The sequence below is a fragment of the Thalassophryne amazonica genome, chromosome 18 (assembly GCF_902500255.1).
Source record: "Thalassophryne amazonica chromosome 18, fThaAma1.1, whole genome shotgun sequence".
In the NCBI taxonomy this organism is placed as follows: domain Eukaryota; kingdom Metazoa; phylum Chordata; class Actinopteri; order Batrachoidiformes; family Batrachoididae; genus Thalassophryne; species Thalassophryne amazonica.
Window position 1 is genome coordinate 33,703,299 of NC_047120.1, and position 12,333 is coordinate 33,715,631.

The following is a 12,333-nucleotide window of genomic DNA, read 5'->3' on the forward strand; positions in this document are numbered from 1 at the left end:
CACATCCCGTGTGTGTGTGTGTGTGTGTGTGTGTGTGTGTGTGTGAGAGAGAGAGATGGAATGTGACCATATTGGCATAATGTGTCGGCTTTGACCTTTTACAGGACTGTTTTGTTTTTTTCCAAAATATTGCCCGCTTATTTTAATGCACGTTTATCCTGAATCTTGTGTTTTTGTACGGACTCCACCTCTCAACTGGGAATATGAATGAATTTTTGTTTTATGGGATAACTCTGGGTCTGTTACTAACTGCACAGTGAGTTTTGTTTTAAATGAGTGAAATGAGGAATATCATTGTCTTATAATAACACTGAATTGCTAATAGTCCACTTGCTTTCTATCTTCTAACAGTTCTCTTTTTTTTTCCCCCTTATCTCCAGCTCGTAAACAGGAAATAATTAAAGTAACGGAGCAGCTGATTGAAGCGATCAACAACGGCGATTTTGAGGCCTACACGTGAGTGATGGTCTTGTTGCATCGTGTCGGGTTGCCCGTATTGTCGTTGATCTGGTTAGTCTTTGTCTTCATGCTGCTGTCTCTTTTTCTGTCACTTTATTGCTGGTGCTCAGGAGGATTTGCGATCCAGGACTTACCTCCTTTGAACCCGAGGCTCTGGGGAACCTGGTGGAGGGGATGGATTTTCATAAGTTCTACTTTGAAAACTGTGAGTCTCTTCTCATAAATTCACTGTCCTTGTTAATTAATTTATTTTTTTTTTGTGCATGTGGTGGGTGGATATTGTGCTTCATGTAGAGTGGTGGTTCCAGGAAGTCATTTGGAAAGAGCTTAAAAATCAACTTGACGTTTTCTCTTTAGATGACGTTCTTGACGTTGTTGTCAGTTCACTCCAAAAACTGAAGTTGGATTAAATATGTGGTGCTGCAGATATGCACAGAGTATTTTAGAAAATCTACTACTTTATGACTCTTCTTGCTCACTTTTTCTTCTCAAAATAGTCTGAAAGTATATGCATTTTTTTTAAGTGCGTACACAACTTTTGCTTTATAAAACTGGGGGGTAAAATACAGATTTCTTTAACCTTCTCAAAAATATTTTGTTAGCATCTAAATCTTTATGTAATTAAAATTCGGCAAGTCATCTCTGCAGCATGTATTGGTAACATGTTCCACTGCATCGCCCATACCATAGAACCATCCTGGATGGCAACCACCCAGGCAGACAACTGATCCATCCCCACCTCTAAAAAGTAACCATCTATCTGCCACAGCCAGGTGAAACATGCGTGTCTCCTTGACCATCTCCAGCCACGGGGGTCCTCAACACTGAGACACCTGAGTGCTGGATCATGTCCAGAGAAATGAGCCTGCTTCATAATATATCACAAAAAACAACCAAAGATTTTCAAAGCTTACTTTGGGGGGGAAAGTGAATTTCCATTTATTTTGAAATTGCCTTGAATTTTCTTAATAGCTAAGGTCTGGAAAAAAGAATGGGCCTAGAGGCCTGCTTTGGCTCAGGCTGAGCATTAATGGTGGCGCAGTGGCTTAGTTATTAGCACTGATGCCTCACAGTAAGAAGGTCATGGGATCACTTCCTGCCCTTTCTGTGTAGAGTTTGCATTTTCTCCCCTTGGAATGCAGGTCACATTTTGTTGTACAACCCCTGGCAAAATTTATGGAATCACCGGACCTCGGAGGATGTTCATTCAGTTGTTTAATTTTGTAGAAAAAAAGCAGATCAGACACGGAGGTGATTCCTTGATGATGTCGTGTGACAAGAATAACTGCAGCACCTAACTGTAGGCTTCTTGCTCCTGCGAGGTTTAATGTCTCATGACACGGTGACTTTCTGCAGCACTGGAGAAAGTCTGATTAACATTCTGACTCTGCGCTGCACGGCGCGCCGCATGAAGTCAAATACTTTGATTACTGTGAAAACACTCCTCGGCGATGGAGGAGTCAACACAAATTAAGATTTATGGAGAAATAGGTTTTGAAATACTGCATTCAGAAATAATTTAACAATGGTAAGTGTCACAAAACAAGAGGGTAACGCACAGTATTTTATCTATTTCTTCACTCTTCAGCTGATTGTAAAGTTTTTGATTTTGATTCCAATTTTCTTTGTTAAATTTGTTCAGTGTTGAGCAAAAACAACAAGCCGGTGCACACCACTCTACTCAACCCGCACGTGCACCTGATCGGTGAGGACGCGGCGTGCATCGCCTACATCCGACTCACGCAGTTTGTCGACTCCACGGGTCGCCCTCGATCCAGCCAATCGGAAGAGACCAGGGTGTGGCATCGTCGTGAAGGCAGGTGGCTCAACGTTCACTTCCACTGCTCAGGAGCGCCTGCTGCACCTCTACAGTGATACAGGTAGTCACCTCGGCCCCACACAGGGAGGGCGGGGCCACACAGTCGAATCAAGGGATGCGTTTAGGAACACGGAAATGGGTTTTGCGTCCATCATGGAACTATCGCGTAATGCTGCTCGGTCCATGCTGGACTTTTCCCTGATTTGGGTTAATTTATAAAAGGGACTTGCAGTGGAGTAGGTTAATATATGTAGCTACACCTTTTTGAAAATGACGTGCACACATTTACGGACACCTTGGCTAAAACCATTCAAACTCAGTTTTCCCCTGCTGCATGTTCAGTGTTGTCAAACAATATATATTTTGTTGTTTGTGACAGTCAGTTTCAGTGGTCTTAAACTGAGTCTACAAAGAGCTGAGAGGACGGCAACTCCGCCGGGTAATTTCACCGGCTGATGATGCGTTTGAGTAAAGGGGAGGAGTTTGTTACTGATATAGTTGGTACCACTTTGAGACCACTGTTGTGTTCCATCCACCTCACTTTGTTCTGTTTGCTGGTCAGCTGTGGTAGATGCTGTAGCTAGGTGTTCTCCTCCCACATAAACTGCTCCTGAGGAGCGTGCACGGAGCTGGTGATCATTTTGCAAATAGTTTCTCAGTGCTGTATGACAATTCAAAGACATTCACGCATTGTACTTCAGCTCTGGTCAGGTCTGTTAGAAAAGTATCCGACCTTTTTATTTTTTCAAAAACCTGATGGATTTGAATCACGTGTGCTTGCATGAGCCAACCTTGAACCTTTGTGCGCATGCGTGAGTTTTTTCACGCCTGTCAATTGCGTCATTTGCTTGTAAGCAGCCTTTGTGTGAGGATGGGTGGAGTCTCTCGTCGTTTTTTCTTTGCAAGGAAAATGGCAGAACTGGAGTAGCGCGACTGCATCAAATTTTGCCAGAAACTGGGCGACAGCCAGATGGAAACCATTTGGATTATTCAGATGGCTTTCTGTGACGATCCTATGTGCATCACACAGATTAAGGAGCGGTACAACCGGTTTAAAGACGGCCGCACAATGGTGGAGAGCGCGCCATCAACACACTGAAATGACCAGATCATTTCCAAAGTGAACGCTATGGTGATGTGGGACCGTCGTGTGACTATCCGAGAAATTGCGGAAGAGGTGGACATCAGCACTTTTTCGGCACATTCCACTGTGATAGAAGATTTGGCCATGAAAAGAGTTGCAGTGAAATTCATGCTGATGGCTTCGGCATGAAGCTGATGGCAGAGCAAAGGCGCCACCGTGTTGAATTCTCACATGACATGCTGGACTCCGAAAAATGATGCCCACCTCTTCCACCATTCGGAAGATTCAGATGGCTTTCAGTGGCTTTTCAGTCGTGTGACTGTCCGAGAAATTGTGGAAGAGGTGAGCATGTCACAACATGCCCTGTGAGACTTCAACACGGTGGCGCTTTTGCTCCGTCGGCAGCTTCGTGCCGAAGCCATCGGCATGAATTTCGCTGCAACTCTTTTCATGCCCAAATCTTCTGTCACAGTGGAATGTGCCGAAAAAGTGCTGATGTCCACCTCTTCCACAATTTCTCAGATAGTCACACGACGGTCCCGCATCACCACAGAGTTCACTTTGGAAATGATCCGGTCATTTCAGCATGTTGATGGCCGACCGTGGCGCGGCGCGCTCTCCACCGTTGTGCGGCCGTCTTTAAACCGGTTGTACCGTTCCTTAATCTGTGTGATGCACATAGGATCGTCACCGAAAGCCGTCTGAATAATTCGAATGGTTTCCACCTGGCTGTCGCCCAGTTTCTGACTAAATTTGATGCAGTCGCGCTGCTTCAGTTGTTCCACCATTTTCCTTGCAAAGAAAATCCGACGAGAGACTCCACCCATCCTCACACAAAGGCTGCTTACAAGCAAATGACGCAATCGACAGGCGTGAAAAAACTCACGCATGCGCACGAAGGTTCAAGGTTGGCTCATGCAAGCACACGTGATTCAAATCCATCAGGTTTTTCAAAAAAAATAAAAAGGTCGGATACTTTTCTAACAGACCTCGTATAGTTTATTTATACAACAGTGTAAGTAGCAACACCTGTTATGTTTTTCTTTTTTTACTGTCCTCTCGTGAATCATGTTGCTGTCTGCTGTGTGCACGCACGCATATACATTCTGTCTCCCCCCCCACCTGATTTCACTCACTGTGCGCACTGATAGGCATGACATAAAATTTTTTTAAAAAGAAAAAAAAAAGCTTCTGTTATGTTTTGCTTCTGGAAACAGAGCCCGACGTGTGGTTTTTGAACGTACAATGTGAGCAGTCAGCTCGCATCAGAGCATTGGGCCGTACAGTGTGAGACCATGAATCGTGCGCTCTGAACTTTTAAACCCTCCGGTTTTGTCGCACAGTTTGAGCTGGAGCCAAGTACGATTGAAAATATCATAAAGTGTCTGCCCAGCTTAAGGGGGACTCGGCTGTGAACTTGGCCAAGTGTGAGAGCTGCTTTGCTTGCGTACTTTTGTCAGCTCAAAACTGTTTGTTCCCCAGGATAAATATTAGTAGTGGGAAAAAAAATCTGCATGATATTGACATGCTTATTTCACAGTGTGAGAATTGATTCTCGAAGTCCAGAATTGACAAACTCCAATTTGCTTGTGGACGAGGTGGAAATCTTGTAGTGCAACTTTCATTCAGCAGAGGGCACGTTCCATCTGTCGGAATATGAATGTACATTCAGGAGTGGCAACAGCCAGAGAATGTAAAAAATTTTAGGATATGGCTGAGTATTTCTTTGTGAAGTGGTTGAGATATTTCGACCTTTGACACTTCTCACAAACACGGGCTGGTCTGGGTGCGCTGCAGGTCAGTGTCCTGACTGGACAGGCTGCAGGAATAGTTTGCCTTCCTGGTGTGCAGTAGTGGCCATTGTGATATACAAATTAAGTAGACATTTCCCAATGCTAATGCAAAATATTGATGCTGTTTGACCTTTTTGTTTTTGCTGCCATACCCGGTGTTGTTAAAGATATGGACAGGAAGTGGTTTATTTCAAACTCTTTAAATTATTTAATCACCAAATACGCAGTGTAGTTCTCCAGGTAAAAGTAAGTATTTGATGTGCCTTGGTTTTGTAAATATGATTTATGACATATACTCTTTACATGTGTATTATTCAACTTTTTCCCCATGTTCTGGTGTTACAAAAAGCAAACGGTCACAATAAATTTACATCTCAAAACATTTGAATATCATGAATCTATTCAGTATTTTATTTATTAGGTATTTCAGTAAGTGAAAATTTTGTATATTCTAGACTCAATACATATAAACAAATGTTTCAAGGATTTAGTTTTAATTTTATTTCATAAGATCATTCACAAAAGGATTTATAATGCAGAACTGTCAAACATTTGAAAATTCTATTTATTTGTGCCCTCAGTACTTGGTTGGGGTTGATTTCACATGAAATGCTGCATTAGTGCTGCACGTCATGGAGGCAATCAGCCTCTGGCCCAGGTTGCTTTGGTAATGGCCTTCACCTCATCTGTATTGGTGGACCTGATGTCTCGTCTTCCTCTTGACAATATCCCACAGATTCTCTATGGGGTTCAGATCAGGCGAGTTAGCTGGCCAGTCAGATACAGTAATACTTGGGGGCAACAAACCAGTCACTAGTAGTTTGGTGACTGTGGACTGTGAATCTAGAATCTCCATAAAGTTTGTCAGCAGATGGATGCATGAAGTTCTCTAAAACCTCCTGCTAGACTGACTTTGGATGTGAATAACACAGTGGACCAAAACCAGGAAATAATCACTGACTGGAAACTTCACACTGGACTTCTTCAAGCAGCTTGGATTCGGTGTGTCTCTACTTTTCCTTCGGATTCTGGGACTTTGATTTCCAAATGGAATGCAAAATTTCCTTATTAAGAGGACTTTGGGCCACTGAGCAATGGTGCATTTCTTTTCTCCTTATCCCAGATAAGACTTTTCTAACACTGTCTGGAGTGGCTTGATGCAAGGAATGTGACAGTTGTTGCCCATTTCCTGGACACGTCTGTGTGGTGTCTCTTGATGCGTTGACTCCAGCCTCAGTCCACACCTTGTGAAGCTCCCCCAAGTTCTTGAATAAGACAATTTTCTCAAGACTGTGGTCATCCCTGTTGCTTGTGCATCTTTGCCTATCACATTTTTCCTTTCCAGTCAACTTTCCATTAATCTGCTTAGACCAGGAGTGCCCAAGTTCAGTCCTCGAGCTCTGCCTTCCTGACACTCTTAGTTGTCTCCCTGTTCCAACACACCTAAATCCAGTGAAAGGCTCATTAAAAGCCTGCTAACGAATCTTTCATTGGATTCAGGTGTATTAGAACAAGGACACAACTAAGAGTGTCAGGAAGGTAGAGCTTAACGACGAGCTTGGGCACCCCTGGCTTAGACACAGCACCCTGTAAACAGCCAACCCTTTCAGTAATGACATTCTGTGGTTTACTCTCCCTATGGAGGCCGTCAGTGAGTCACTTCTGGACAAGTCGGAAAGTCTTTCCAATAATTGTGGTTTTGTGTATTGAACTGGACAGTGAGATTCATGGTATTTATACTGCAGAAATGGGGAGTCACTTGAAATTAAATATTCCAATATTTTCGCATGTATGCTTTATTTATTTTAAGTGTTGGACATAATTAAAATAAAAAAAAAATGCTTGAAACATTTTATTTGTAATGAGGGTAGAATAGATAACATTTTCTTCTCTGAAATAACTGACCAAAGTATTTTTACTTACATCTGTTTTTAAATGCACCTGCGAGTATATTGTAACATCAAATTGCAATTACGGTAGAATGACGTTTCTTAAGAATTGCAGTGCGCATCAAATCTGTACCCAAGTATCTCGATACATATTTTATCAGTAGGTAAGTGTATGGTCCCATCCCTAATAAATATATAAACCTCCTCTGCCAGTATGGCGGTAATCTACATGGAAAGTCTTGTGTGTGGACGAGGGACTGACTGAGGTCGTCTGTGAATGGCGCAGTAGTGGGTTTGTCCATGTGTCAAATCCATATTTGTGTTTGAAAGCAGACTCATTATCAGGTGGTTTTAAAAAGATGAAGCCTGAAATTTGTTACTTCATTACTTTAATGTATATTTATGCTTAGAAATGGGGAAAAATGGTTATACATGTACTTAAAAAAAAAAAAAAAATCAGAATTGAATTTGAAAAAAAAAAAAAAAAAAAGCTTACCTGTTTCTTCTCTTCTCTCCCCAGTGGTCCCGAGACTCCAGCCTACTGGAGTGCATTTTTGGGGGGCAGTTTTTTCAGTGAGCGTGTTTCAGAAGCACCTCCTCTGCGTGGATTGGCTAGTGCCAGGAGCCCGGCCGGGCGAGATCGCATCCCTCTCCACGTTAACAACCAATCCTGTCCCTGCCTTTGACCTGCTGGGGGCTGGCTGAACACAAACTCCGCCCCCATGGGATGATGCATGCATCTGGCGCCCGATCGGAGTGCGCGTCTTTGCCCTCTAGCCCTCCCCTGGCAGCCATCTTTTTTCTGCCCTTGCGAGATGAGACGGGGAGGAGAGGATTTACAGTTGAACTTGTGACAGTTTGAGTATGAGTTATGAATATACTGTGTAAATTATGACTTGATGTACCAGAAACCACCAAAATCCAACCAAGCATTTATATTCACAATCTGATAAGGGAGGAAAAGAGAGTGAAGTGAGCAGCTGAGATTTTTGGGCATGTTTAGGAATTCAAGGGATTACCAGAAGCAAATTGTCATACTTGTGGACAATTTGGAACTTGTAAAGCTGTAGGGAATCTTTTTTCCCCCCCAATATAAATCTGGCGGGGAGCAAAAAAAAATCAAGTTGATTCACAAGAGAACTGACGTGAGCAACTTGATCATAAAACATGAAGCACCAAAGTGTAGAACTTTAGGCTTTTAATGTGTTTACGTGTTAACGTTTTTTGTTTGTGCGCTTGTTTTCCGAGAGAACGGAACATTGTCGTCATTTTTGGGAGGGGTGGGAGTGCGATTCGTATTTTAGCGCCTGTTCTTTTTGCGTTCGGAGCCTTTTTGTCTGACTGATCGTGTGCGCCAAGGCTCCGTTTTAAGCGATTTTTAAATGGGATTTTATTGTGCAAGTTCAAACCTACCGCACGTGTGACACGTCCGTTGATTGTGTGCACCAGAGGGAGAGAGTGGGCCCAGAAAGACATCTGCATGATTGCCCACCTCTGACCCCTCGTTTGACCTTTACCCATTTTTTTTTTTAAGTATCACATCTGCCCTTTTTTCCTCCACTTCCTTGAGGAACATGGATTGTATACAATTGGTGCGTGTGTATAGATGTATGTAGAAAAGTGTAATATATGTACATCTGCATATGTTATATGATCTTGTGACCCCGATGAGGCTATCGGTCACTGGTGTTCACAGAGCGACAATTTGCAGCAGCACAAACGTGACTGCACACTGGTGTCGGCTGCCAACTTCAGCCCCACGGCCACGAGACTGTTTTTGGTGTTTTGTTTTTCAGAATAAATTGAATCCCACCACCATCATCACCTACCCAACTTTGAGAACACGTCATCGTATTTTTACTAGTGAAACCACAGCGCTGTGAGTCGTCTGTTCATATCACACACAGACACACCTGCCGGTGTGTCCGGGCTTTGTAACATATCAGCACCACCACTGTACGAGCGCGGCGGCGCCTTTGCCGTGCTGCTTACTCGTCTCCACTCCCTGCCCGCACAGTTGTAGTTGAAGTATCTCCCTCCTCCCCCGTGTCCAATTGTTCTCCATGTCGCTGGTCTGTTTATTTTTGGTCTGTGTATTTTTGTCGTCGCTGTTGCCGCTGTCCGTCGTTACCCGTTCGGTAATTTGCTGGTTTGCCATGTTGGAGTTCTGCGCTCCCCCACACAAGAAAAGGGGAGAAAAAAATAGACAACACAGTTATGGTTGAATGATTTGATCGGGACTAAATTCTGAATGAATGTAATCTAGCCCCGTTGGTTTTAAATCGTGTAACTGCTCAGTGGAGCGAGTTGGTCCAACCTTGTTGAGTGGGAGATCTAATTATATGCATGTTTCAGTTAAGCATTTCTTCCATGTACCAACCTGAATAAGGATGGCGATAGTGTTAATATATTGCATCTTTAAAATAAAAATTTCCTCCATCCAGAATGTTGAATAGGTGACATGGAATTTTTTTTTTCTTGGGTTTGTTAATTTTATTTTTTTGTTTTTTTTTAAAGGATTCAGGAGCCGTAGCTTGGTATGAGGCCCTTGCTGTTACCCGTTTTTGCTGCGTTGTAATGATATACTATTGGGCTGCGCTTTCACCCCCAGCCTTTACATGGATGCTGGAGTTTTTTTGCATGATCATGATGTACAATAAATACAGCCATGAATTGCCGACTATCAAGTGTTTGTCTGAGTGTTAGTTGGTCTTCATCATAGCTTTGTTATTCTTCAAACTTGGATCTTGGAAAGTATTTAATAAAAATACCATTTCAGCACACATTTATCTCCTGGGCTCTTATTTTTCATCATCTCCTTACAGACACTTTTAGTTGATTTAATCATCATGAAGCAACATCTGAAATATCTATTCTGGAAACAAACAGCTGGTAAATTATATATTACTTGGATTTGCTTTGTTTAATAAAAAGTTGCAATTTTGCATCACCACTCTTATCTTTATAGTGGAGTAGAGCGAAAGGATTTTCTGTCACCAAAATGGATCAAATCCAGGCTTGCATCTCAGATGTACCTTCTGCCAGTTTAACTAAACTTTCAGCTCTTCTTTTTAAGAAAATCCTCCTCTATACCACTTCAACATGAAGTTGTATAACTGGTGATACAAAATGTAAAACTTGTACTGTGCACAATTTCTCCAATCACAGCCTCATAAGTCTATAAACTCTTCTGGGTTGTCTTGGTGTGTTTCCTCACTCTTTCCTTTCACAGTCACTCAGTTTTTCCAGAACTGTCTACTCCATGCAGATTTACCATAGAATGCCATACTGTCATTGACGTTAAATACTCTGTATTAAGAACAGGAGTATGTAAACCTTTGATCAGGATCATTTGGGTAATTATTGTCATGATTTACAAAGTAAACAGTTGTTTGACAGTAAATGGCTTCACCCAACTGCTAACCATTAGTGAAAAAAGTTATTCATATTCTGAAAAATGTGCTAAAATGTAAGCGTTTGAGCACAACTGTACTTATCTGCCACCCCAGACTTCCTCATATGATATTGCAGTTATCCTCTTCTCACCCTGCCATAAGGTTTATCTAAAACCATAAACACTACCACTCATTCTGGCCACTGCACTCTGAGTATTCTCAGTGCAAACATTGCATCTGTGCTGCTTTCTCAGCATGAAACCAAATTGCTGCTCACAAATATTCACCTGTTTTCTAAGCCTAGCTTCCTATATATATATATATACACACACACAGTAGTGTTCAGAATAAGAGTAGTGCTACATGACTAAAAAGATTAATCCAGGTTTTGAGTATATTTCTTATTGTTAAATGGGAAACAAGGTTTCAGTAGATTCTCACAAATCCAACAAGACCAAGCATTCATGATATGTACACTCTTAAGGCTATGAAATTGGGCTATTAGTAAAAAAAAAAAGTAGAAAAGGGGGTATTCACTATAATAGTGAGTTCGTCAATTTTGTGGAACAAACAGGTGTGAATCAGGTGTCCCCTATTTAAGGATGAAGCCAGCATCTGTTGAAAGTGCTTTTCTCTTTGAAAGCCTGAGGAAAATGGGACGTTCAAGACATTATTCAGAAGAACAGTGTACTGTGATTAAGAAGTTGGAGAGGGAAAAACCTATACGCAGGTGCAAAAAATTATAGGCTGTTCATCTACAATGATCTCCAATGCTTTAAAATGGACAACAAAAAAAAAAAGACGTGTGGAAGAAAATGGAAAACCATCAAAATGGACAGAAGAATAACCAGAATGGCAAAGGCTCACCCATTGATCAGCTCCAGGATGATCAAAGACAGTCTGGAGTTACCTGTAAGTGCTGTGACAGAAGATGCCTGTGTGAAGCTAATTTATTTGCAAGAATCCCCCACAAAGTCCCTCTGTTAAATAAAAGACGTGCAGAAGAGGTTACAGTTTGCCAAAGAACACATCAACTGGCCTAAAGAGAAATGGAGGAATATTTTATGGACTGATGAGAGTAAAATTGTTCTTTTTGGGTCCAAGGGCCACAGACAGTTTGTGAGACGACCCCCAAACTCTGAATTCAAGCCACAGTTCACAGTGAAGCATGGTGGTGCAAGCATCATGATATGGGCATGTTTCTCCGACTATGGTGTTGGGCCTATATATCGCATACCAGGTATCATGGATCGGTTTGGATATGTCAAAATACTTGAAGAGGTCATGTTGCCTTATGCTGAAGAGGACATGCCCTTGAAATGGGTGTTTCAACAAGACAATGACCCCAAACACACTAGTAAATGAGCAAAATCTTGGTTCCAAACCAACAAAATTAATGCCTCGCAGATGTGACGAAATCATGAAAAACTGGTTATACAACTAAATACTAGTTTACTGATTCACAAGATTGCTAAAAAAAAAAGCAGTTTGAACATATTTTTGAGTTTGTAGTGTCAACAGCAGATGCTACTATTATTGTGAACACCCCCTTTTCTACTTTTTTTTTTTTACTAATAGCCCAATTTCATAGCCTTAAGAATGTGCATATCATGAATGCTTGGTCTTGTTGGATTTGTGAGAATCTACTGAATCTACTGGTACTTTGTTTCCCATGTAACAATAAGAAATATACTCAAAACCTGTATTAATCCTTTTAGTCACATAGCACTACTATCATTCTGAACACTACTGTATGTATATATATATATATATATATATATATATATATAGTGCCTTTTAATATGAATTAAAAGTAATTAAAATACTGACATTACAAACAACTATTACACAACAAATAAATACTTGCATACACTAGATTCTGCTTCTTTTTTTT

General features: G+C 41.5%; 1 protein-coding gene and 1 long non-coding RNA gene across 2 annotated transcripts in view; one reads left to right on the top strand and one right to left on the bottom strand.

Moving 5' to 3' along the window:
• LOC117531572 (calcium/calmodulin-dependent protein kinase type II subunit gamma-like) overlaps positions 1–9,829 on the top strand; it is a 156,828-nt gene extending 146,999 nt beyond the window's left edge. The window contains exons 20-23 of the mRNA XM_034194694.1: positions 381–456; positions 570–664; positions 2,102–2,339; positions 7,565–9,829. Coding sequence (XP_034050585.1) covers positions 381–456; positions 570–664; positions 2,102–2,334 — 404 coding nt within the window. The 3' untranslated portion in view covers positions 2,335–2,339; positions 7,565–9,829. The remainder of the gene's footprint in view (positions 1–380; positions 457–569; positions 665–2,101; positions 2,340–7,564) is intronic.
• Positions 128–8,711, bottom strand: LOC117531574. The gene is made up of 2 exons (XR_004566647.1): positions 8,562–8,711; positions 128–369 (listed from the first exon to the last, which is right to left on the bottom strand). It is a non-coding gene; the product is annotated as an uncharacterized LOC117531574 (long non-coding RNA).
• Positions 9,830–12,333: the final 2,504 nt, after the last annotated feature.